The sequence below is a fragment of the Sycon ciliatum genome, chromosome 8, assembly GCF_964019385.1.
Source record: "Sycon ciliatum chromosome 8, ocSycCili1.1, whole genome shotgun sequence".
Taxonomy (NCBI): domain Eukaryota; kingdom Metazoa; phylum Porifera; class Calcarea; order Leucosolenida; family Sycettidae; genus Sycon; species Sycon ciliatum.
The window spans coordinates 15,216,029-15,241,674 of record NC_088650.1 but is presented as its reverse complement, the minus strand read 5'-3'; the positions used below and the strand labels follow the sequence as shown (position 1 = coordinate 15,241,674).

The 25,646-nt window shown below is 46.8% G+C and overlaps 2 protein-coding genes across 5 annotated transcripts in view; one reads left to right on the top strand and one right to left on the bottom strand.

Moving 5' to 3' along the window:
- Positions 1-1,001: 1,001 nt before the first annotated feature.
- Positions 1,002-17,029, bottom strand: LOC135823799 (peptidyl-glycine alpha-amidating monooxygenase A-like). Its single transcript, XM_065336643.1, has 21 exons — positions 16,432-17,029; positions 14,684-14,747; positions 14,157-14,244; positions 12,695-12,780; positions 12,377-12,466; positions 11,600-11,645; positions 10,955-11,022; positions 10,471-10,551; positions 10,183-10,256; positions 9,578-9,643; positions 8,929-8,963; positions 8,602-8,780; positions 7,930-8,110; positions 6,887-7,003; positions 6,394-6,466; positions 5,719-5,861; positions 5,168-5,241; positions 4,589-4,774; positions 3,382-3,500; positions 3,122-3,230; positions 1,002-2,675 (listed from the first exon to the last, which is right to left on the bottom strand). Exons 1-21 carry the CDS (start codon positions 16,555-16,557, stop codon positions 1,921-1,923), a joined length of 2,760 nt encoding a protein of 919 aa, XP_065192715.1. The 5' UTR covers positions 16,558-17,029; the 3' UTR covers positions 1,002-1,920.
- The window catches only part of LOC135823800 (uncharacterized), a 26,405-nt gene continuing 17,634 nt past the window's right edge, over positions 16,876-25,646 (top strand). The window contains exons 1-4 of one of the 4 annotated variants that reach the window (XM_065336645.1): positions 16,876-16,958; positions 22,722-22,829; positions 24,398-24,827; positions 25,351-25,464. In XM_065336645.1, coding sequence (XP_065192717.1) covers positions 16,939-16,958; positions 22,722-22,829; positions 24,398-24,827; positions 25,351-25,464 — 672 coding nt within the window. In that variant the 5' untranslated portion in view covers positions 16,876-16,938. Of the gene's footprint in view, positions 16,959-22,274; positions 22,626-22,721; positions 22,830-24,397; positions 24,828-25,094; positions 25,183-25,350; positions 25,465-25,646 lie in introns of those variants that run through there. The other 3 variants (XM_065336644.1, XM_065336646.1, XM_065336647.1) reach the window with 3 other exon arrangements.

Sequence of the window (25,646 nt, the reverse complement as noted above, 5' to 3'; positions counted from 1 at the left end):
TACAGTCTATTCATCGGAAACTGTCCCGCTGGCTTTTGAAAGTCCGATTTTGGGCCGAATTGAGGATCAAAAACCCACTTTAAATCTCCAAAATCAGGGTTTTGGATCTGCTTTTCCATACATTTTGCCGAGGCATACCTGTCCCAATTTTGTAAAACCTGGCTGAATTTCTATTTCCCTGCTCTTGGACTTTTCTGGCCTCAAATGTGGCAAGGAGTAATTGCACGGGTCGCACAATGCAGGATGTACTGTTGTTTTCACGATATCTACAACTATGTGCAGGAGACACCAAAAAGTTAGGGTGCCAGTTTCCAATGAATGGACTGTAGGTACTGTCAACTTTGAGTATTACGACACTCGACGGGGCATCAGAAAAGTGTCATTCGCAAAGTGTCGTTACACCCGAGGTCTCATTATTATGTATTACAGCTAAAACAGAGAGGTTCCAGGCTGTCCAAAAGAGTGCTCAATACCGAGAGGCAGAGCTTAGTGCATGAAACTCGGAGTTGAAAACACTTTCTCTATCCTCTTATTGTTTGTATTGCAGTTATATGGGACTTTGCTCTGGGCATGGAAATTCTGTCGTTATTCATGAATCGTCGCTATCCGCAGTCGTTATTAGCCCAGTTGACAGTACATGGTATTTGGCTTCTGAAAATATCAAAACCCGATCTACATCTTTCTGGGGTCAACGAAGGCAGAACCTCCAAAAACTACTCAGCACGTGCACAATGGATACATGCTATCCTCAGATAAGGAGAATAGGCCTGTGCGAGCGGTCTGCCACTGGGCGACAAGCATGCATTGTGTCTTATACTTTGCACACAGTCGGTGGTCGTGGTGGTGGAAATCACGCATGAGATTCTTCCGCAGTACATAGCTGTAGAGTGTATTGATAGAGCCACGTTCACTTCACAGTCCTGTGCATGTGGGAGTACTTAGGCAGAGTAGCCCTGGGCAAGATATTCATCTGCCCGAACTCTACAAGACCATGCGTCCGATTCAGTTATGCGAGCCACGTAATATACGCCACAAATAAATGCGCGCACGCACACACTGCACGATCCACCGTACCTATCAACATGGTATGCAATGCAATCTTCATACTTCACAGCAATGCATGCAGTCTGCACTTATCAATCTCTCTCTCTCTCTCTCTCTCTCTCTCTCTCTCTCTCTCTCTCTCTCTCTCTCCGAGTCTCTCTCTCTCTCTCTCTCTCCGAGTCTCTCTCTCTCTCTCTCTCTCTCTCTCTCTCTCTCTCTCTCTCTCTCTCTCTCTCTCTCTCTCTCTCTCTCCGAGTCTCTCTCTCTCTCTCTCTCTCTCTCTCTCTCTCTCTCTCTCTCTTCTTCATCTGACTTACTACTGCTGTATAACTAAGAATTTATCTAGGGCTATTCGTACACTCATCTCAACAGAGTAAAAAGTAAAATCCACTGTTCTCAAGAACATGTACAGGGGACCAGCAGTTTCGGTAGCTTGAGAGTATCACGTAAATATCGGCTGCTATGTTCTTGAAAGTCTGCGTCAGCTGTACACAGCATGATAGTGAAAATCATTTGAATCATGAAGGTATCAATATCGGTCCCTGGTTGCGGACAGCGTAGTCAAGATCCGGATGGATTATACACGAAACAACATTAGCGGGTTGAGTTAATAATCATGGCATGCCGGAGATCACGTCACCTGCTTGGCTATCTTCTTCCAATAGTACCGGAATGCAGTCTGATCACCCAGGGCATCGTTCTCCGTGTCACTCTCGTCGTACTCTTCATTGCCGTCCTTGTAGCCAGTCGCTGAGCCGGGCTCTAGAAGAACCTTCCTGGAACCCTTGTTACCGTACTCCTCCGGGAATAGCTTACGGTGGAAACGTCTTCGGCGTCGGTACGCGATGTACAGCCGCGCAACAACCGCAAAAACAATTACGCCGATGCACGCGCCGATGACAGTGACGGCAATAGTTTGAGCACCCGAGAGCGGTTTCGTCTTTTTCGGCTTGGCCTCGGTTGGATGGGCAGTGCTAGTTTGATCCTTGGCATCGTGAGGTGCAGGTGATTGCCCTGGCTTGGCATGAATGTGTGCAGGCGGTGCGGGTGCTTCAGATGATTGGCACTGGACTCAGCATCCATACTTGTAGCATCATCTTCCTCACTGGTACTGCTGCTGCTGTTTATGCTGTTGTTTCCTGGGTGTGTTTTCTGATTGTGAGTAGATCCACTGGATGTGCTTTGACCATCAGTACTACCTGCATTCGCGCTGCTAGAGCTGCTGCCAGGCTGCACATGTGTGCCCGATGGCCTTGGGTTTCCACTGCTACTGCTGCTGCTACTGCTGCTGCTACTGCTACTACTACTGCTGCTGCTGCTGCCATCTTTGACAGCAGTTTTCGTGTTATCAGATGATAGCTCTGTTTCGCTACCAGCAGTTTCGCTCGTGTCACCGCTTTTGGGACTGCTGACAGGGTCCACAGTTTCCTCAGCTGTTGCACTGGTTGCTGACTTGGAGCTGTCCTCCCCTGTAGTCTTGTGGATTGCTGCTTCGTGTGAGCTCACACTACTATGGTGTGCCGCTCCATTGGTTGGAACTGCCTTTTCATCTGCATCATCTGTGGTGAGAGCCACTTCGGTATCAGCAGGTGTAGATACTGGTTCCTCTACTGCAGGCTTCTTTGTAACATCTGAAGGGATAATACCGAAAACAAGCCAAATGGTGAATAGAACAGCATCTTCATCGGCAACAATGACTGGTGGTCTCATTGAAATACAATATTGACTTCCAGACCGGCTCTTTCTTCCCATCCATCACACACACACGCATGCATGCACACACGCATGCTTCCACGCACGCTCCCACGCACGCACATACACACACACACACACACACACGCATACACACACAAACACACATACACGCACACTATTTCTCTCTCTCTCTCTCTCTCTCTCTCTCTCTCTCTCTCTTACTGTATTATTATTATTATTACCTGCATGTACGCGTTGGAGTCAACCATGCAAGCATGATCCACAACTTCGCTTATGCTGAACATGATAAACAGGACTATGACAGGGGAAAAATGAGCTAGAACGATGAAACTGTATGGTAAAAATAAAAATTATGACTTACCAAATGGAGATCGCCGGGTAAACTTCAACACCTTTCCCAAGGCAAGGTTGGCAACAAAAAGATCAAGTCCATCCTTCGATACTGCTACATCATGAGCCACTGACAAGCCCTGAATGTTTCAAACAGATGGAAACAGAGCATTGCAATAAGGCAGAAGGCTATATGAAAATACCATATGTATGTAAAAGCTCCCAAGTCTTCACAGCTTATCATACCAGCACATTTTGCTCACAGCGCAAGCATCCAAATTTCAGACTAACCTGAGCATTGATAGCCGGCGTAAACTTGTCCAGTATCTTGCTGCTTGTGAAGTCCAGAGAGATACCTGTGACCGGATTGCCATGTGATCCCCCGCCAATAACATGGAGTACATTGTGTCCTAGAGATATAGATGTCCAAAATCAAACAGGAAGCACAATGGCAGAACAATTGGTAACCGGAAAAGAGCTACAACGAAGAAGACAAGAATTATACTGGCCTCTCTCCTGCTCTTTCTCACCCACAAACACGGACACATACACACACACACACACACACACACACACACACACACACACACACACACACACACACACACACACATGTGTGTGTACGCATGAATGCGTGCTCACACACAAACACATGCACCACACATACACTCTCTCTCTCTCGCTCTCCAAGTATGTCACTTGCACATACACATGCGCGCGCGCGCGCACACACACACACACACACACACCTTTGACCTTGATCTTTTGACGCCCATCGCCAGGCAGAGGCGATGATAGCAATACTACGGCAGAAGCCATAGCAACTTGTGCTGGGATTGCACCATTCAACAACTTGCAAGGCTGAAGAATTGACCGTCACTATTCAGCCTGGTCTACACCATTCAGCTATTTGAAGGGACTTTTTCTGGCCAGTGAATCCCTCACACACACACACACACACACACACACACACACACACACACACACACACACACACACACACACACACACACACACACACACACACACACACACACACACACACACACACACACACACACACACACACACACACACACACACACACACACACACACACACACACACACACACACACACACACACACACACACACACACACACACACACACACACACACACACACACACACACACACACACACACACACACACACACACACACACACACACACACACACACACACACACACACACACACACACACACACACACACACACACACACACACACACACACACACACACACACACACACACACACACACACACACACACACACGCACACGCACACTGCCTCTCCACAAAGTTCATTGGTTCTGAAAGACTGTAAAACAATCGATGCTCTAAATCCTACATTTGCACAGCAAACCTACAAAGCAATCTACTACAAACTCACCAACATAGGGCTAAACCACAATAGAACTTAAATTATATTCTCTTTCAAGGCTTGCAACGTACCATTGGACCAGTGAGCTCCAAAGGCAATACCGTCAGCAGGCACCGGCAGCTCAGCGTTCTTGAATGACTTCATCAGCGCACCAGAGAACTGGTCGACACAGTAGATTTCTGATGAGGTGCTGACGGCGAAGCAGACCAGGTCATCACCCGGAGAGAGGGCGATACTGTGCAGCACTGAGCTACGATCTAGAAACAGAACGGACACAGGGAGAGATGCAGCAAGCGAGGAAGTGTGCATGTACGAGTCACAGTTTGCGGCATCTATGCAACTCTTCTGATGAGATGCGTTTCAGGATAATGTTGCTCTACAGGCTGTGCTCTCTGCAACACACTGTGTTTGCTATCAGAAGTTCACGAATCTGTGTTCGCCCAGCAAAATCAGATTCTACGATTGGAGTAATACGGGCATGTTATACAATAGGGATCAGTGGCCATAGACAAAACTACCTTCACCGTACATCCCTATCTCGTGTAGTCCTCTGGGCCAGCAGCCCTGGAGTTTGCCACATCCATGCACATTGGGCACTACTTCAAGTGTTTGCTATAGGCAGTATTCGGGATATATATCATATCGCCTACCTGCACCTCTCAGCGCCCAGTTTGCAAGAAGATGGCCCGAGCCGGAGTACTTGAGGATGCGAGAGTTGCAGTGTCTGTAAAAAAAAAAGAGTAAATTATCGTGTCCGTTCCCGAAGGGAACTCACGACGGCCGCTAACACCCGGTAAACCCTAGCGGCAGATGCAGCGCCTAACGGTGGGGGTGAGTGGATAAGTCTCACAACCACTGGCACAAGTGCCGAAAACGACCCCATTAGCTGCATCCATGTACCCCTTGTGCCTGGCCACAAGTTCCCAGTTGACTGTGGGTAGCAGCACGGCTGGAAAAACCGCTCCCAGGCAGGACTTGAACCAGGTACCTCTCAGTGTCTGTGGAGGCGAATAACAGTACACATTGCAAAGCCAGATAACAGCCCAATAAAACCAACTTCATAGTCAATAACACCAGTCATAACTTATGTCACGGAATCTGTATTCCTGCAGCACGCACATCGATGTCAGACGTAACCAAAGGTCAAACCCAAAACGTAGCATTCACTAAACTTCACTGCTTATCAGTATGAACAACTCACCCATCTGCAATGAACACAGCTCCAGTACTGCTGGACACGGCGATGTCAGTTGGCTTGCAGAACTGATAGTCCCCAGTGCCGGGTATGAACTCGTCGCCGAGGGTCAGGAACGGCTTTTCCAGGCCCTGCCGAAAACCAAACACCTGACAAAGAAAATATCCCGCACACCAGGGCGAGGCTAGCATGAGTATATGCTGGCAGTCAAGCCGTTGAAATATTCATGAAGTTGAGAGTGAATAACCACTGTTTAGAAACTTTAGAGCTCACAGTACACATATTTTTCCCCCACAATAAGTGCTTTGTACAATGCGGCTCAAAACAATCAGCTTGAGAGAGTCAAGCACACGCCGGTCGCTATGCAGTCCTAGACCTGTGGACACTGGGATGTAAACTGTCCCAGGGCGTAAATTTGACTCATGCAATCGGATTTCATTGAGCAGCAGTGTATCTAAATACAACACAGTATAATTGTGATCATGGCTTGCATGGCTTCTCCACAAGGGCGTTCAATGCAAAGCCTGAACAATGCATGTACTTGCTGCATTGCTGCATAGTCAAACCTCCGGCAGGAAATTAAAGGGGGAACAACATCAGACCAGTGAGGTGCTTGTGGAAACTCCACAAACACACACGCATGTACATTGTACACACATGTGGATACACACTGTGAAGTACCTGATGTTTGGCTCGGTCAGTTATCCAGACTCTACCAAGATGATCTACAAAGATTCCATGTGGCAAATAGAAGCTGCAAGGCACACAGAGAACGAAAAAATTGAGAGCAAAAACTCAACATCAAGGCTCTAATCGATCATTCATGTTCACCATAATTCCTTCTCACACCTCATATCAGCCATAACTAGTGCAGGATTGGCTGTAGGGTTGGCTGCGAACAGCCTTTTAAAATTACCACATTCTTAAATGTCACCGCAGTCGGGAGAGTTATCCAGACTGAACTGTCTGTGTCCATAACACAACCATCAGTACTATCCGCACACGTTAAGTGAATTCACAGTGAAGCGGTCTACATGCTAAGTACACTTAGCATTTTAGTTTCTATCTACATCTTTCAGCACCCCCCCCCCCCCCAAAAAACAACCTGTCGAGATCAGTAGTCCCTTGGATCAGGCTAAAATGCAATAGATTACGTAGGGCCCGGAGAACTCACAAGTTTTTTCCCCAGCTCTTGATGACTTCACCAGTGCGTGGATCGAGCTCAAGAACAGCATCGCCGGCAATGGGGCCTTCATCTGCAAACAGGTAGATGCCATTGGCGTTGAACAATCTGCAACACAGGCAAAGGAAGGCAATGCCAGGGAGTCATAGCTTGTAATAGGGTACGTAGCCGAGCCCGATCACCAAACACGCCATTACGCAATCTACAAAAATCGTCAACGTTCTCAATGCCCTGAAGATCAATACCTGTCTGCCCCTCCACCCCCCCCCCCCCCCCTTAGCAAATGGAATCGTATGTTAGGCTGTCCAAAGTGTTAGTCCAACCCATTATGGCCGGTGCAATCAACGAGTCTGGCTCTCCAATGAGTAATTCAGGTTCAGACATCGCACACACGCTCATCACTACACTTCCAGACTACATATCCAAGCACTTCGAAGTAAGACACAATTATTAGTAAGTGAGGTTGAAGTGGAATAGCTTGTTTCTCTTCGCCCAGTACATCCAATAGCAACATACCTGTATAACTATGTATTGCTTCAACAGGCTTGGGCAGAACGAGCACAACAGGAATACATGTAGTAATGGGATAACGAGGCTGCAAAGCAGCACTACCGAAGAACTAGCTCATTGGGCCCCATCAGATGATTGATTACTGTGGACTACATACATGTCATCTCTGACACGTACACTGACGTTCCCTGCATGCTCTTATACATACACGTCATCTCTAACACTTAGTTCATTCTTTGCCGATCCAAAGGGCGGTAACTACCTTAGGAATATTTCACTTTAGAACGTGGATGTCGATCACTATGCCACGGTGCTCTAAGCTTGTACAGTGACCATGTATGAGGAGCAGGACATGAAGTACAGTGCTGGCCAAAGAAATCCAACCTCATGAATAAAGTAGTGCCACGTCAGAGAGTGCACAGACCAGTGTGTGTAGTGCTAGAGCTGCGCAGTACCCCCCCCCCCCCCCGGCGCTATTTTATTCATGAGGTTGGATTTCAGTTGCCACGGTATAGAACGCTTACTTTCCCTGCATGCTCTTGTCGGACGTGTGCACGGCCAGCACATGGCTGTTCAGCGGGTTGACAGCCACGCCAGACACCGGGCCAATGCTACTGCCACCCATGGTTGCAGGCAGCACGCCGCCGGACTCCTGCATCCAGTCGATCTCCGCAAAGTGACTGCTTATCGGATCTCGGTAGGTGTCTACACAGTTAACACACAAAGTCACGCAGCACAAGAATCTTGATTTGTCACTTGTTAACACTTAGGCGTGCACCAGACACACAGAGCATGTGTTTCAGCCAGGTTTCTGAACGACAGGCATGAAAATAGTACGTAATGCTTGCCATAAGGAATGTTGATGACAGGTAGCAGTATGTTGATCTCAATCACGTACAGACAGTTCACCACGGTAGACGCTCACTTTGGCTGGACGTTACAAGCATCTGCATCCTCTCTTCAGCCATGCAAAAGTCCCACCACAAGTACAATAACGCACCAATTTCCATTCAGTTCTCCTGTTGGGGATTTTTCCGACCACATTCTTCATGAGAATGCACCGGCGGCTTCTTGTTCATACGACCAGCATACATTTGTTGCGTAAACCTATCGCGCACGAGCAGAAGGTAGCACTTTCCGCCACTTATACCGTGTTACAGAACCTAATGGTAAAGCTACCCAATAATGATGCTCACCTCTCATATCTAGCAGGGGATTATCAATTTCCTTAGCTCGATGTGATCCGCCCGTCTCTGTCGTTGCCTTCATCGGAGTGCCCTTCAGTGGAGTGTTGAATGTGTTATTACAGTAAAAGTGGATCGGAGCAGGCCAGCGTGCTTCATACAGTACATTAGCCGAGCACTGGAGAGGCTTCCTGAACAGCACAAGAACAACGCGAGCACCAACTCAGGGTTAATAGAATCGAGATCCACATCTTGTTGGCTTTTACACGATTTCCAAGATCGTGTATTGTCATTTTCAGCATACATAACTATAGTTCTTTATTAAAAAGATGACCTTACCGAGCCTGTGACGAATTGAAGAAGCACTTGATTGCCTGCATGCGTGACACAGTGTGCAGAAGATGAAACAAAACAGTACAGTGATGTACACCACTCATGTATCAATCAACTTGAATTATTCTTATCAGTAAAGTAAAGTTTGCACGTCCGCGTTACCACCGGTTATACAATTGTATCGAGAAACACAACCAGCTTAGGAAGTTTCGCATGTCACGCCAGGCCACCACCATGCCTGTGATACCAGGGTGGCAGGTACAGCTCCTAACGGCGAGGGTGAGGTGGTTAGCCTCACAACCAATGCCCGACAAGGGGGCGAACCTCGTTAGCTGCATCCATGTTACCCGCACTCCGAGGAGTGAGTACCCAGTTGACCGTGGGCGTCGGCGCAGTTCCCTGCACGTAAAGTGGTTCACGCATGCATCACCGCATTTGTTCGCACAGTACACGCTCCCTGCTCCCAGAGCGGGTCTCGAACTCGGGACCTTGTGATTCGCAGGCAAGCCCACAACCACTCGGCCAAAGCCCTGGTACTTGTTATTCTTATGCTGGCAGTATACATGCCATATCCAAGATCAAATTTCTGGACGAAGGGAATATATAAAATTGTGCGGGACCAGTAGTACCTGGACACGGTTGTCATGATACGTACCATGAAATTGCGCGCTTTCAGTTCATCTGCATTGGCCGGCAGTTTGGACACTGCGAGCTCACCAGCCTGAAGGGAAAGAAGAGTAGACGAAGCAGTCGCTACGCATGCTGAGCGGGAACCACCAGTCCCTGGCTTTGCCTCCGTTTCCTACAGGTCATGAAACCCCAGGTTCGCTTACTGGATACATAAACTGGATGCACGATTCGAATAAAGAAGTGGGAGGTTAATTCTGTATAAACCAAGCACCAACAAGCTAGTCCCCACACACACACGCACACACACACACACACACACACACACACACACACACACACACACACACACACACACACACACTGCAAACTCGTCGTGTACACAATGCATGTACTGTGAGTCTACAAATATTCGGCGCATATTTATTTTTGGCCTGGTCATATTTGGCCAAAAATTTGTTGCGGCCGTAATTTCGGTTTGCAAGGTTCAGTGTGACAGTGTGTACAGGCAGCAGCAGTACAGGCCAAAAATTTGATGCGGCCGGAACGTGTTTTAGCCCTGGAAGGCCTGAATTTGAATAGGCCGAAAATGTGTCTACTTACAGTTCAGAGTAACGGGTAGGTGGCTCTTACCGGATTTCTCCACACCGTGGCAATCTTGCTCGTGTGCTTCCGCTGATCCATGACATACAAGTTGATGTGGGTGACTGTAAAAAACAATAGCATAGCACGGCGGTCAGAAGTTTACTGCAACATTCATACATTGCATAGATAGCCAGCAGTCTCTAGCGTCCATAATCATGCCAGAAAGCACACACGCTCCATTACCAACATTGTCCAGTAACGTAATATCACTCAGCCGTGTTCTTTTAATAAAGCATGTGCAATGTTAAACTGATCAGTGCATGATTGCAATTTTACCTTCTGCTGATGCGTCCCAGTACACCTGTATCGGTTGAAGTGTGCTCTGCTGCTTATACTGGCAGGCGCTTATCACGTGGTCTAAAAACAAAAATGCACAAATGGAAGCAAGAAGAACACAATTATGCAATGCACATTTTACGTATACAAACAGAAACACACACGGCACAATCACAAACACCCATATGCACAATCATACACATGCACGCACACTCACACACAGACACAAACAAATCCACAGACGTTTACAGAAAAAGAAACCTAGTCTCGCAGCAGAAAGGTTGTAGCGGTGCCACGAGGCCGCAGCGCATAGTTCCAGAAATATTCGATAAGGGCCCGATTTAGGTACGATCAGACCTGAATACGGGGCTGTGAGTTGCAAATATCCTGAGCCCAGAATCAGCCATGTCTAGGACGGATAAATTCGAATGGGAACCCATGCTATTTATGTAAACACCACCAGTAGACAGCGGGTCATCCATACCTCGTCCTACAGCTTGTTCATGCATCACTTTGGCATTGACTGTGGCAATTCCGCTTGTCCATGTATGTCTGAAGGAAGTCAGTTACACATGGGACAAACATTTGAAGTGTCACCTCTCAGAATCCCACGATAAGCACCACAATACCATGCACAATTGCACATAAAGATTTTCATGATCCAGCTTCATAATAGATGGCTGATACTTCTCAGTACTATGGTCATAAACTGAACATAAGGTATTCTTGTGCTGAAGGTTGGACATAAAGTGTACATCAGGTATTCTTGTGATGAAGGCTGGACATAAACTGTACATCAGGTATTCTTGTGCTGAAGGCTGGACATAAACTGTACATCAGGTATTCTAGTGCTGAAGGCTGGACATAAACTATACATAAGGTATTCTTGAGCTGAAGGTTGGACTTTGAATCACGAACAAATATATTCTTCTGAGAAGCACGGGTCAAATGGTGCTGGCAAAGAGTGCATCATGATCACAGTACAGGGAAGGATGAACTCCAGTACAGTGAAACTTCACCATCATGTGACCGTGCATCCATATGTTGTATACTGGGAGATGGTTCAATGCGTTAGACCGGCTCTGCTACTAGTACAGGCAGAGCAGACACTAGCACATGGCGTACTCACTGTAGGTCTGATAGAAGAAGGTTAGCAGAGACCTTGGGCAGAGCAGCTAACAACAACACAAACACCCACAGAACAACGGGTTTGACTGCTGTTCAAAAGCAGTAGTAGCACTGTATTGCGACAGCCACACTACGCTACAGACATCAACTGAATGCATCAAATATGCGTTGCTGGGGACCTGCCATTTGACCCACAGCTGTTGGGGTGAGGATGGTGAAGGCATGATGAAAACTCAGGCAACTTCTTTAAAAGGTACCAGGCACAGTCCGGAGTGTGACGCTTTCAATCACTAGTAAAAACTGTAGGATTCAGTGAAAAAATGTACAAGACTAAGAAGAAGAGGTATGTAGTCAATTATGTGTTTCGCTGGCCGAATTCGGCGACCTGCACCTGTCCCCGAAGTGATCTCTGATGGATAAACACCAACCATGTTGTGACAGGGTGCATCTCTATACTGTAAGTCGACAAATTGTCGGCCCAATCAAATTTCGGCCTCCCAGGGCTAAAACACACTTCGGCTGCAACACATTTCCGGCCTGTTCTGCCGCTGCCTGTATACACTGTCACACTGAACCTTGCAAAACAAAAATTCGGCTGCAACAAAATTTCGGCCGTGACAAAATTTCGGCCGTGACAAAATTTCGGCCAAATATCATCAGGCAGAAAATAGCCGAAAATAAATGTGTGCCGAATATTTGTTAACTGACAGTATCCTCTCACACCCAACCCTACAGTTAAAGTGTGCAAGGAGAAACCAGTATTCACAAGTCAACCTACAAGGTACAGGAGATGTTGGCATATAGGTGACTTCCAGCAGCACAAACTGACGACTTTTGGGTACTGGAAATCCGGCATCGCCAGCACCAACTGCAGAAAAAAAAAACAGGAAGAAAACACCGCAACCATTTCACCCACTTCTTACAATCCAAACACGAGTTAAGAGTTTGCCCTCGCCTGCGTGTTTTCCTCTCGTCTGTATTCTCCCTGTCGCAGAGATGACATTATGGTGGAAAGACTCTCCCTGGAAGGCAATAATCAGCGTTGGTGGAAGTCCCAAATTCTTCGTTCACATCAAACATCTGCTGAGAAACTTACCTTTGGCCAAAAGAAGCTGCTTTGAGGAGCCAGGATGCCACACAAATAATAGCTGGCCATTGTGAATGCTAAATGCTGGGCAGGAGCTGAGAAGAAAAAGAAATGAAAGAAAGAAAAACACTAAGTCCCAACTCTACAAGAATGCGAGTTTCCCAGCATTTGCCAGAAATGTGAAGGCACACTCAGAGCAATTGGATAAAATCAAAGACAGGCATTCAGTACCCCTCTTGGTGGATTAAAACCTAACCTGTATCGCAGCGCCAATTTAGGAGCCCCACCCGACACTTTCATCTGCGATGCGCATTGGAGCCCAATATGGGACCTACATGTATAACTACTCATATACAAACGAAAATCCTGTGGAACAAAAAGTGATCAAATGTTCCTACTCACGAGTTTCATGCTGAAAAGCCATCATCAGAAGGCTGGGAACTACTCTAATTTCAGAAATTTTCGGTGCTCAATATTTTCGGTATGAGGGCAAAAGGCCAGGTTTAGGTGAACAGAAATTTTAGGTACAGAGGAGCAGTACCCCATTGGATTATGTGTTCTGGTGTTTGTTCGGTGTAGTGAAATTTTAGGTATGAAACAGACGCATCGAAAGTAATGGAAATAAAAGTACACCGAAAATGTGTGAAATTACAGTACTCATTGTATGTACAGTATTCACCAGGCCTCCTAGAGTGATCGCCCGCCCATATGTTAGACTACAAGGGTAGAATTGTTTACTAGGTGAGTCCCGACAGGCGATGCTACATTACAGAGAGCCCTGGCTGGATGAAGTTTACTATGAAAAGTATCAAAAATGGTAGGATATTTTATGCGTACTGCGTCTCCCCTCAAAATCCAAAGCATAGCATGTACACATGAAACACTACCACCAAGAGTAGATAAACAAGAGTGTGCAACTCGCGGATGGGTTGGCCCACGGCGGAATTTTTTGTTGACGTAATCTTTTCGACGACGCACGCGCTATGAGTCTTTTGGTAAGTTTTCCCTCGTGCACTTGGCCGCATTTGCACTACAAAGTCGGTGCCCAGCACGTGCTCTCACACTGCTCTGCGGCAAAATGCGCGTTCTTCTGAAAAAAGGTGACGTCAACAAAAATTCCGCCGTGGGCGGGGGTATCTGCAGATTGTGCAGGAGAGATCCGGAGTTGCACACTCTTGTTTATCTACTCTTGCTACCACTCAGGTCAAGAAAAACTTGGACGGGTGAAGAACAAACACGAGCACACGCAAAAAGGTGGATGACACCACTCGAGTACATAATTATGCTATCACTAAACGTGTCGTTGGTTGACAGCATGTAGCAAGGTGGAGGACACCGTGTTCGAAAACAGTGACCTTTCTACAACCATTTGTCTAATACCATGTTATCACTAGTAGGTCAGAAATCAGTACTGTACATCATGCAATGACAAGTATAGCAACAAGAGGCTCTGTATATACTCGTCCCGTACCTTGGCACCGGGTATAGGTACTGGCTGGTAGAATCGAGAAACACACGAACTTTGGACACGTGTTCAGGAACATCCAGAGATAGCGCACCTGAACAGAAACCAGCACAAAGTATGAGATGACACCGGTCAACATTTTAAAGAATAATGAAGAAGTAATTGAGCAGGCAATGGTGCTTTCTTGCAGGTTTGCCGAGTTGAACATTTTATGGACTTCTCCTGTGCTCTGGATGGCAGTCGTGAGTCAGTCAAGTGTCAAGTAAGTCGGCGGAAAAGCGCGAGCTCCGGTGTGGGGAGCAAACATCTTTCCCGGGAAGTAACCTGTCATTATAAGTTATGCCCTCACTTAGATACTGGCCATCAAATACAACTCCAATGACTCAGCATCCGGTTGTAAAGGAATATCCCAGCATTCCTTTTCACGAAGATATAATCAAGGGAATGCGTTCTCAGTCGTCACTGTTTGAGCTCCATTAGCAAGTGTACACAGCATAAAAGATTTTAGTCCTCAAGCTACCAACATCGCTTACTGATGAATTTAGCTGCTGGACCTAGCTCCTGATGAACACAATACGTCAGGCCACCTTGATCCAGCTGGAGAAGGGGCACAGAAAACGGCAGCAACAAACTCAGACCCAACTGTCCAACAGATGTCCTACGGATGCGGAAAACTCGGTTTCCAGCCGAGTCTCACGCGAACCGTGAAATTTTTTTAGTCCAACAGGTGGAATAGTCTTACAGTAACGGCAATCCAAAGAGTTAGTCACCCTCGGCAACCACGCAAGAGGTCCTAAATACTAGTAATGAGCAAGTATCTCCTTGCCTCCGTGTGTAGGATAACAAGCAGCACGTAAACAGCTCCTACACTAACTGATCATCTTCTTTCACTCTTTCAGTTACTCCAATTTCAGAAATTTTAGGTGCTCGGATTTTTTACGTATTAAGAGTCAATGTCTGTAACGGCCAAATAACTCAAAGGGTGAACGAAGATGTTCAGTTAGTGTAGGAGCTGTTTATGTGATAATGGATAAAGGGAGCCAACGTTGAGCGAAATCGGAAATGTGGCCATGCCCAGAGACCTTCCCTGGAAATTGGGCAAAATCCAAAAATTCCACTAAAATACGCACTGAAACAAGGTACTGAAGTACAAGAACGAGGGGTCACTGCTGCTCACAATAACACAGCGCAGCCAAACCAACCATGTTCGCACACCGATCCAAGTCACCTAGCAAAGTTTAGCCATCCTACTTTCGCTCGGACTGGTGACCTGCCGAGTCCCTCGAAGGAATCGATTAACCCAGCCTGTCCAATGGCGGCCATTACGAAGGCCTTCTTCTTTCGAGGGACTCAGCAAGTCGCCAGTCAAAAATTGGATGGCTAAACATTACTAGGTAACTTGGATCGGTGTGCAAACATAGTTGGTTTGGCTGTGCTGTGTTAGTGTGAGCAGCGATGACCCTTCATTCTTGTACCTTGTTTGAAGGTATTTCAGAGCGAATATTTTTCGCTTTTTATTTTGGGCTGTATATAATTATATCTAAGGAACACAACACCCTTCTGGACCAAACTGTAATAGTGGGTGAATGAGGTCCAGCCAGGAATAAAAGGAGCCAACTTTGAGCGAAGTCGAAAATTTGGCCATGTCCGGTGATATTTGGCCGTTACAGACATTGGGTGCTTTCGATTACACATCTGGGCCTAGGTTTTATAATTCCTGAATGAACAGAATGAACGGACTGCAGTCATGTAAACGAACGACAATACGTAAAAATCGTAAAAGAGGATCACAAGAGATCCCGTGCACCCTCGCGCGCGGATGTGGACCTAGCATGGCGTTAACGTCGAGTGCGTCAAATCTGGGATTTGCAATTCCGCCCCCTCTTCAGAATTGACGGAATTGGAATTGACAACGGAATTTGTGTAATCGAACGGTGCATCCATCATAACTACATTTCATCGTACATGTAGCATAAATTCTACCATATTGCAACATAACATACAACATAATTCATGCCGAAGCAAGGGGGAAGGGCAGATGAATGAGGACATGGGACTGGATAAAAAGAGCATGCTAACGTCAGTGAGATTTTTACTTGTCTTCACACTGGTGTGTTGTGCAATATTTTCACAATGTAGGCAACAACCATGCACCAGCACTACACGAATGGCCATTTCTACACGTGCCTGCACTGGTGGTGCATGCAATGATGTATTTTCTTTGCACAGGACTCAGTGCAAGTCTGGACTGGCACCGTTCATGGGTACGAACAGAACTTACACGACTGGAAAGGACGCCAGATAGCTGGGCCGTAAACGACGTGCCACTCTCGGCACTCAGCGCCACATGCACAGTGCTGCACAACACACTGACAGAGAACAGCGCTAGAAGTCGTCCGCTGTCCATGACTAAACCACCGACGCACACGGTTCTTGCCCTCCAAAGGCAAAGGCGCAGGTCTAGTGTTCTTCACCAGCGAGAGGAAGCGTTATGCTGCTTTCGCAAACACTACACTCCCTTCCTTGCCATTCGTGCAGAAGCTTCAGTTCCTTTGTTTTCCGCCAGTCTAGCCTAGGGATTGCATAAGGTGATTTATCTTCAAATCCGCCAAGTGGGCTAGCAGTAGTGTGCTCTTCCCCTTGTAAGTAACACTAACTCAACGAAGTGGTGTCATTGGACCAATTCGCCAGCGTCGGACGCCGGCCGCTGCAGCGGAACTATTTGAAATGGCATTTAGCTACATGTAGAGTAGGTCAGAAAGAGACCCGGAGAGCGACTCGCAGACCAATGCCAACACGGAGATCAAAGTAAGCACTTGTCGTTTGCTACTCTCAGAATTATTTTTGATCTCCGACAGCGATACTGACTGCCTGTTCTATCACTTTGGTACTTTGGTGAGTTTGGAAGGGCAAATCCCGTGTATTGATTGTACACCATGTACACGTAGATCTAATAGTAATACTAGTACAGTCATGTAATAGTAATACGTGTTGACTGTTGTATGCAGTTGTTTGCGCTTGTTCCGGCCAATGCCGGCAACATGTTAAAGGGGAAGTATACCCTAAAATCAAATTTTCACCAGTTGTAGTCTTCTGGGTGCTGAGTCGAATGGTCTTGGTCCGAGGAAGCTGCGACGCTCCCTTCCTACTTGAATCCCAATCGAACTCGCGCACTTCCACCGAAACTGGGTGACTGCGCCCTACTAGATGGGGATTTGTATGCAAAATGTCACTAAAAGTGCCATTTCGTTCTTATAAAAGCACGGATGACCGCGATTGGCCCATATGTTGTAGTCTTTTGGACGCTGAGTCGACTGGTTTTGGTCCGAAAAGGCTGCGATGCAGCGTTCCTCCTTTATTCCCAATCGAACATGGTTGAACAAGCGGTCACGTGCTCCTGGGTGCCCAAATCACCTGGTCACCACGCCAGCAGGCGACAAATTTCACACCAAGGTTCAACTCGAGTTCAACTCGAGTGACAGGAGTGCACCCAAAAAAGGTCAAACAGGCTAGTAAGTTGTACCCTGCAGGCACGGTGACCAGGTGACTGGTGTACGCAGGAGCACGTGACCGCTTGTTCAACCATGTTCGATTGGGAATAAAGGAGGAACGCTACATCGCAGCCTTTTCGGACCAAAACCAGTCGACTCAGCGTCCAAAAGACTACAACATATGGGCCAATCGCGGTCAAAGGGGAAGTATACCCTAAAATCAAATTTTCACCAGTTGTAGTCTTCGGGGTGCTGAGTCGAATGGTCTTGGTCCGAGGAAGCTGAGACGCTCCCTTCCTACTTGAATCCCAATCGAACTCGCGCACTTCCACCGAGACTGGGTGACTGCGCCCTACTAGATGGGGATTTGTATGCAAAATGTCACTAAAAGCGCCATTTCGTTCTTATAAAAGCACGGATGACCGCGATTGGCCCATATGTTGTAGTCTTTTGGACGCTGAGTCGACTGGTTTTGGTCCGAAAAGGCTGCGATGCAGCGTTCCTCCTTTATTCCCAATCGAACATGGTTGAACAAGCGGTCACGTGCTCCTGGGTGCCCAAATCACCTGGTCACCACGCCAGCAGGCGACAAATTTCACACCAAGGTTCAACTCGAGTTCAACTCGAGTGACAGGAGTGCACCCAAAAAAGGTCAAACAGGCTAGTAAGTTGTACCCTGCAGGCACGGTGACCAGGTGACTGGTGTACGCAGGAGCACGTGACCGCTTGTTCAACCATGTTCGATTGGGAATAAAGGAGGAACGCTACATCGCAGCCTTTTCGGACCAAAACCAGTCGACTCAGCGTCCAAAAGACTACAACATATGGGCCAATCGCGGTCATCCGTGCTTTTATAAGAACGAAATGGCGCTTTTAGTGACATTTTGCATACAAATCCCCATCTAGTAGGGCGCAGTCACCCAGTCTCGGTGGAAGTGCGCGAGTTCGATTGGGATTCAAGTAGGAAGGGAGCGTCTCAGCTTCCTCGGACCAAGACCATTCGACTCAGCACCCCGAAGACTACAACTGGTGAAAATTTGATTTTAGGGTATACTTCCCCTTTAACATACGACCTGATCATGAGTCATGTACTAATACGTAGTGTGGAATGTGGATGCATTCACGCATGCCGCCCTGCGCCGGCTACAAACGGTGACGCGATTCACGCGAAGCGAAACTGAGTTACGTCGAGCGGATCGCGAAGGCAGGGCCCATCTGACTGGGTGCTGCAGTCTGGGACACGACTTTGGTCCATTATTATTATTATTGACCATGATCCACGACTCGACATCCCTACATGTATGATGTAGGTCTACACAATCAGTTATTCTACATGTAGATCTACGTACATTATTGTCAATCATCAACATGATCGAGTAGATCTTACTACCGTAGATTCTACGCTGGCATGTCTACTCAAGACCTGTACTGGCTTTTGTCTTGATTTCCCGGAGTCTGAGATATGCGCCTGTCACTATGACTGTGAGTAGATCTACCATGTACCACTACTAGTAAAGTACATGTAGTATCTTGGCACACATCGGTCTCGTCCACTACTGCTGTCCAGGCTCCCGGACACAAGCTGTCAGTGTTACCGTTGTTGAGCCGGAAGTACATGGTTGACTAGCAGTGCTCGACTCAGCCTCTCACGGCTAGGGGAGTGGAATCAATGAATGAAGGGCCTGGAAAATGACCAGCTTCCGGAAGTACTAAACTGTAGTCGTTACCATGGTTACCTACCTGAGGCTGAGGCTCCCTCGATATTGATATTATTATTCATAACACACATGTACTTTACATGTACAATGTACACAGTTTTAGGTCCCGGGTACGTGTCCTGTTGCCTGGGTCTGGGCCAGTCTGCCATCGTTTTCTCTTCTACAAGTAAGGCGGTTCACATTAGCGAGAATTCCCCTAGGGTGCTCAACACCACAAGGATGGAAATTGTAGGGGCACAAAGCCTCCTTTCTGTCGACTCTACATGTGCATGCATTACAATCTTGTCATGAGCAATGCTCTAACCAACCGAGCCATTACATGTATATGGGACCAGGCTGAACCTATAAAAAATGTAGAAGGCGCTGACACGTTTTCAGTCCAAAAGCAGCTGCCAACACCTTCAAAATCCATTTTAAATAACTTTCATTCACCTCTCTGTCTGGTATTACGTTCCAGAAACTGACCGTGGTTGGTCCCCTGGGGAGGGAAAAAGACCCAAGTGCCATCAGTAGTTACTGTTATGGGTGGCACGTGTTGTGAGCTGCCTTTGGAGTGCTAGAGCTGACAGCCAATAGATGTAGAACGTCAGTACCGTCGGTTAGTGTCGTACAGTGTTATTGCATGAACTGACTGTAAAGTAACTGGTGGTGTTAGTGGACATTACGGCGTAACTTGTAGTTCCTTGATCCTTTTTCTTTTCTATAATTATTAAACTCAGAGTTTCATGCACAACCGTACTGTCATCAGACAACATGATGGGTAAGCCGGTATGTGTGTGTGTGGGGGGGGGGACCTGGGTGCGGGTTGTGAGAGTAATGTTAGGCCTTACTTAGGGTGCTAGTGTGGGTGTCGCAGCAGTGATGGCTACGTAGGCATGTGGACAGGTGATAGGCGTAGATCTATTGGGTGTGGGGCATTGGCGAGGTTGTAGGGATGGTGGGGGTGAGTAGGGTATGGGTCTATGGCAGTAGAGGTACAATGTAGTTACATGTACATGTAGGTGACGTCATGGTGTTTTGGGAGGAACTTGTTTTCATTTTGGCACTTTGAAACATGTTATGGGCGCTTATTTGGGAATTCCATGCACAGCATTCCTGACATAGCTCACACTCTCCTCTCCCACACATAGCTTTTGCAATGGTGCAGCATTCCGAGGGTGAGCTTCCTTTGTTTGGACTCCGCTCCTCCGCGTAGCTGTCACTACCGGACCTTCTTCTTCACTATCTCATGCATACCAACTGTTGCTTCCCGCTGTTCTAGCGACCTTAGGAGGTCTAGCCACCCACGACTCCATCCACATGCCTGCTCTTCTACTAAAATACAACATTCTCTATTGCCCTCCACCTACATGTACATGTACATTGCACATTGTATTATTATTATTGTGTGAGTCACAAGCCTCTTTTGCCGGCAAAAATTAATTCAATCATGGATAAAAGTGCAATACAACATACACTGGAGAAGAAACCAGAAAAATGCATGTGTCCTTTCCTTCTTCATTGCCTCACAACCTAGAGTCCTAGTCGCAATGTTCGGTAGTCGGACTTTACTTGTCAATCACCCGTAACCGTTGACCTTGCCGTTGCACGTGCCTAAACGTCATGTGCAAGTGACCTCTTAGTCTTAGAACTTACTTGGTGAAGTAAAATAGATGATAGAAAACTGATGGGAGTGAATCAGACTAGACTGCAGAAGTAGATGGAGGCTGATTCGACCTCGCAAACAAGGAACACAGTATTCTCAACATTTCCCATCTTACATAATTATAGGTCTCCGCGATGATACTGTTTCTCTGGAATGAGTCTGAAGGCACTCGAGAAATGAACGAGTATGCATTTGTTCGACATGTACATGTAGCCTGTGGCCTTCTTGGCTTGGGCCAAGGTTGCGGAAACGTTGCGAAGTAGTTCGCGAAAGAGAAGAAAGTTGCGATTTCTTCCAAAACAACGAAAAGTTGCGGAAAAAGTAGCGAGCATCTTCAGGAAAGGGCTGGTTTGGAATACATGACAATAGATGGTCGATCGGATCGGACGTCATTATTATCGTCATGACAATTCCACTGAAAAACTCTAAAATGAATTGTAGTCCATGAGAATAACATACCGTGAAAATGAACACCTCATGTACACGTGTACATGTAGCTTCTGTCAGTGTCGAAGTACATTGTGCATGTACATGTACAATACCGGTAGTACATCCAGGACCACGCCTCGTCCTACTGACACTGACTGCTATGGGGGCGTATCATGTAAATACTTCAAAGCAAATGTTCTCTCCCTTGATGGCTACTAGTATTATAAAGCGGAAGGATTGTGATGAAGGCTTTGTTCGTGTTCATGATTATTAGATGTGCCAACTAGGGACAGGGTACGGGTGCCGGTCCACAGTCAGTACCTGAGCAGTCATGTGGTCATGACCAGTGCAGCACGACTGGAGGAAGAAGGCGGAAGACTAGGATTGAGTGGGAGACATACAGTCATACCAGTGCTTCTCCACGACTCCAGCTAGTCTAGATCACCATCCAGCTCTGTCTCACGCCAGACCCACGGTCTGTACAGCAATGTGGAGACTCCCAGAGTCCCTGGCCAAACGCATACTAATACTAGACTACTACCATGACTGCTAGACGAGTCCCTGGCCAAACGCATACTAATACTAGACTACTACCATGACTGCTAGACGTTTGTCACAACCGCAGAGCGACAAATCTGTCTCACCCTATGTTACTGCGTACTGTACATAATAGTTGTATACCAGGTATACCCTACAGCGACCTGTAGACTTGTGTAGAGGAGAGTGTTCATGAAGCAGTAACAGCTTAGCCATAATCACTCTGTCGCTATGCGTGTACGTGACACTTGCCAAACTCCACTTCTACCGTCATCTCCGACGGTCTGCTCTTGTCTGTGTCGTTTCTGAGTCTCTAGCATATTAATTTCTAATTTTGATATTTTGAGTTACAGATACAGCACTTTGGATGCGAGAAACCTCGTTTATGATGAACATTTGGTCAACAACACGCAACAGGGAGAGAAGCCGATCCACGAGTGCTGCTAGATTGGTGAGGTGCTCTAGATACAGCCAAGAAGGCTCCCGGTCAATCCTGCATATTCAAGATGTTCTGTGCAACTAGTACTTGCCAAACTGGCGTTCGGTCGGGAAGCCTCCGTGTTGAGAACCAGTCGCCCAGCAGCAATGCCCACCGACAGGTGCTGCATGCAGGCATGAAGGAGCGCCAAACAACCTTGAAGGGAGTCGGCAATAAGTACGAATGATTTCGTTTGTACCCGATCATCCTGCAGCAAGACTGAAGGCATGTGTTTTCTCCTTGTTTTACGCATTATTGTTTCCGTGTGGATAGGTCCAAAGTGCAAGTGATGTTTGCAAGTCACGCCAATGGGCAGAATAGACGAGTCGGAAATGCCCTACGGCGGCCATGGCACCAGGAGGACGAACAGGACCGGGAGGAGTAAGAGATGCCAAGCACCCGACAGAGTCTACAGCAAATGTTCTCTGCCATGGTGGGGTATAGTTTCAACCAGGGAGTCGTCAAATACCAATATCAAGTATTAATTTTGATGACTCCCTGGTTTCCACACACAGCATACACGTAATGCACAAAAAACACCCCAAAAAAACTGAAAAAACCGAAAAAAAACAAAAAAAACAAAAAACACAAGTACAATATTTTTACTACCTATACTCGTTCTGGCACCACCGAGCATTATCCTTTTCCTGTTCTTCAGCAGCATGGCAGTGCAGGGTTCTAGAGGCACAGCCAGGCGTCTGGTATTTTTGATCAGGAACAGTAACGAGATCCGCATGCAGACTTTGAAATCTGATGGGATGATCGGGGACGGCGCCCTTAGCACTTTTAGCACGTACATGCACTGAAGTTCATGTCCACACTGTAAAAATGGACCAGCCGTGCTCGCGGCTGCAAGGCCAGCGCCCAGTGGCTGCTTGACTGCTCAGCGAATTTTAATGTTCGCAGCAGTACATGAATAATCATTGAACATGCATGCATATGATCAGAAATGAACACCAAAAGGAGAGTCCTGGTCTCAAGGATGCTTACTCTAAATATGCTCCCGCCGGTTTTCCGCTGGTTTCTTAGGGAAGTGGATCAGAGAAGGCTGAGTAAATGCAGTCGGATCGAAGTGTGTCTAGCCGCTTCCATTTGAGGTCTTGGCAACAATTATACACGTTATGTCAATGAGGTCAACGTCATTTGAAATGAGTTCATCGAATATGCTTTGTATGAAGTGCATGGTGTAGAAACCAGTGGCGTACTGGGTGGCCGACTGCTATTTTTGTATTGAGATGTGAAAGAAAAAATGTGTTGATTGGCTCGCCATTCATAAGGCAGTGCTGGTGTTCTAGAGGAGCGGCACCGGCATCCCAGTCAGTGGCACGGCATTGCCTGGCACTCCATATGAAGTATCTGAATTCTGAAAATTAATGATGATGTACAGTCAACCTCCAGGGTTTATCGGGTGTTAGCGGCCGTCGTGAGTTCCCTTCGGGAACGGATACGATAATTTACTTTTTTACAGTCAACCTCGTGAATAGCGAATTCAGATATAAGAACTACTCATGAATAATGACATAATCTTCAGACCTAGTGACCATTTGACTGCATGCGTACTTTCAACCTGACGAATAACAACAACTTGTGCAAAACAACACTTGTCTCATGCACGACCGAGGGCCGCCGGTCAGTATTCACCAGGTTGACTGCAAAAGCATATCCTCTACAAACACACCAGTACTTGAGTTCTTGGCGTAATTCTTCTCTGAATCACACGTGTGTACAATGGATTAAAATGCAATACAACATACACTGGAGAAGAAATCAGGAAATGCATGTATAAAATTAAGATTTTCAAACCCAAACCCGAAAAAACTTCAACTTAAAAATACTTCGAAGTATAAAATACTTGAAAATACGTACCTCGTTGGAGCAATCAACTTCTTGATAATACGTGTCATAGCCTGTTACCCAAGCTCCTCTACGGTGTCTGTGTGTGTTGTCAGACCTGTGTTCGCCTTCGATTGGCGAGGACGACAGAAGCTGGAGCGATCGCAAGTGCGAGCACGCACTGGCCGACCATGTACCGGTGCGCCACCGACCTTGAAACCACCGGGCATGGGACGACCAATTACGACGTTTGTCCGAGCCAAAGGACATGGCTCCAAACTGGTGGTAAGCGGAGCTTTCAAGGTGGGGTCGCATCGTCCCTACACAACCCCCGCAACGATTCCAACTCAAGGCAGCCAGGACAGGAACCGACCAAAAGCTCACAAACGCAAGGACCCGCTGGAACGAGGAGAATCCCAGAGAAGATCCGGAACGAAGAGTAAGTCGAAGCCATGGCGGCCTTACACCGGAGCACCTGGGGGGACTCACCCTGGTACACTCTACCTGGGGCGACCACAACCGGTGATAAAGCCAACAGCAGATGAGGTGGGTTTTCAAGTCAGTTCCTGTTGTATACCTGAACCTAAATTAACATAAAAGAGAGTGAAACCTCTTTTAAAAACGTACCTCTAACAACAACATGAAAATCTGTATTGTGGTCTGGTAAAGAATGTTCAAGTTCATCAAGATTGTGCCTACATATATACTTACTAGATGTGCTGAGAAAAGTATTCTACCCTCTATATCCAGGATTTATGATGTGACTTTTGAAGTACAATGAAAGTTTTGTTGTGCATTGATGCTCATGTGTAGCGAGAATGGCGAGAATTGATGGCGAGAACACAGCCTCCGTATTGTGAAGTCATGCAGTCACATACCATAGCATTTCAACTCCATGCAGGTAATCAGAATTATAGACAGCTATGAGATGACTGTTCCTTCTGGATGAGCCGAATTATAATTATAGTTTTCGCACACTTCCAGTCCATTAGAGGCACATCATCAAGTTTTCTACCAACTTGAAAATAATTTGTGTAAGTTTGACCTTGCTTTTGCCTTGGATCCACAGAAGGAAGAGGACGATGAGATTGAGTTCGGTAAAGGGCGAGGCTATGAAATGTCAAAGTCTGCTTCAAAACATTTCATGGACGTGGATCCTACAAAGTTCTTCAAGGAAGATGACGTATGTGGTGACCTCTTTCCAGCACTTCCCGGCGCAATAAAAATCCCGCGTTGTGTATGCATGTGTATTTCTTAATGTGGCACACTTGGAATGCATATTCCAAGTCACTAGACGATGTCCCTCAATTTAGGACACATTTGTGAAATCTCAGCAATTGTCGCTAGTCATGTGATGAGCCACAC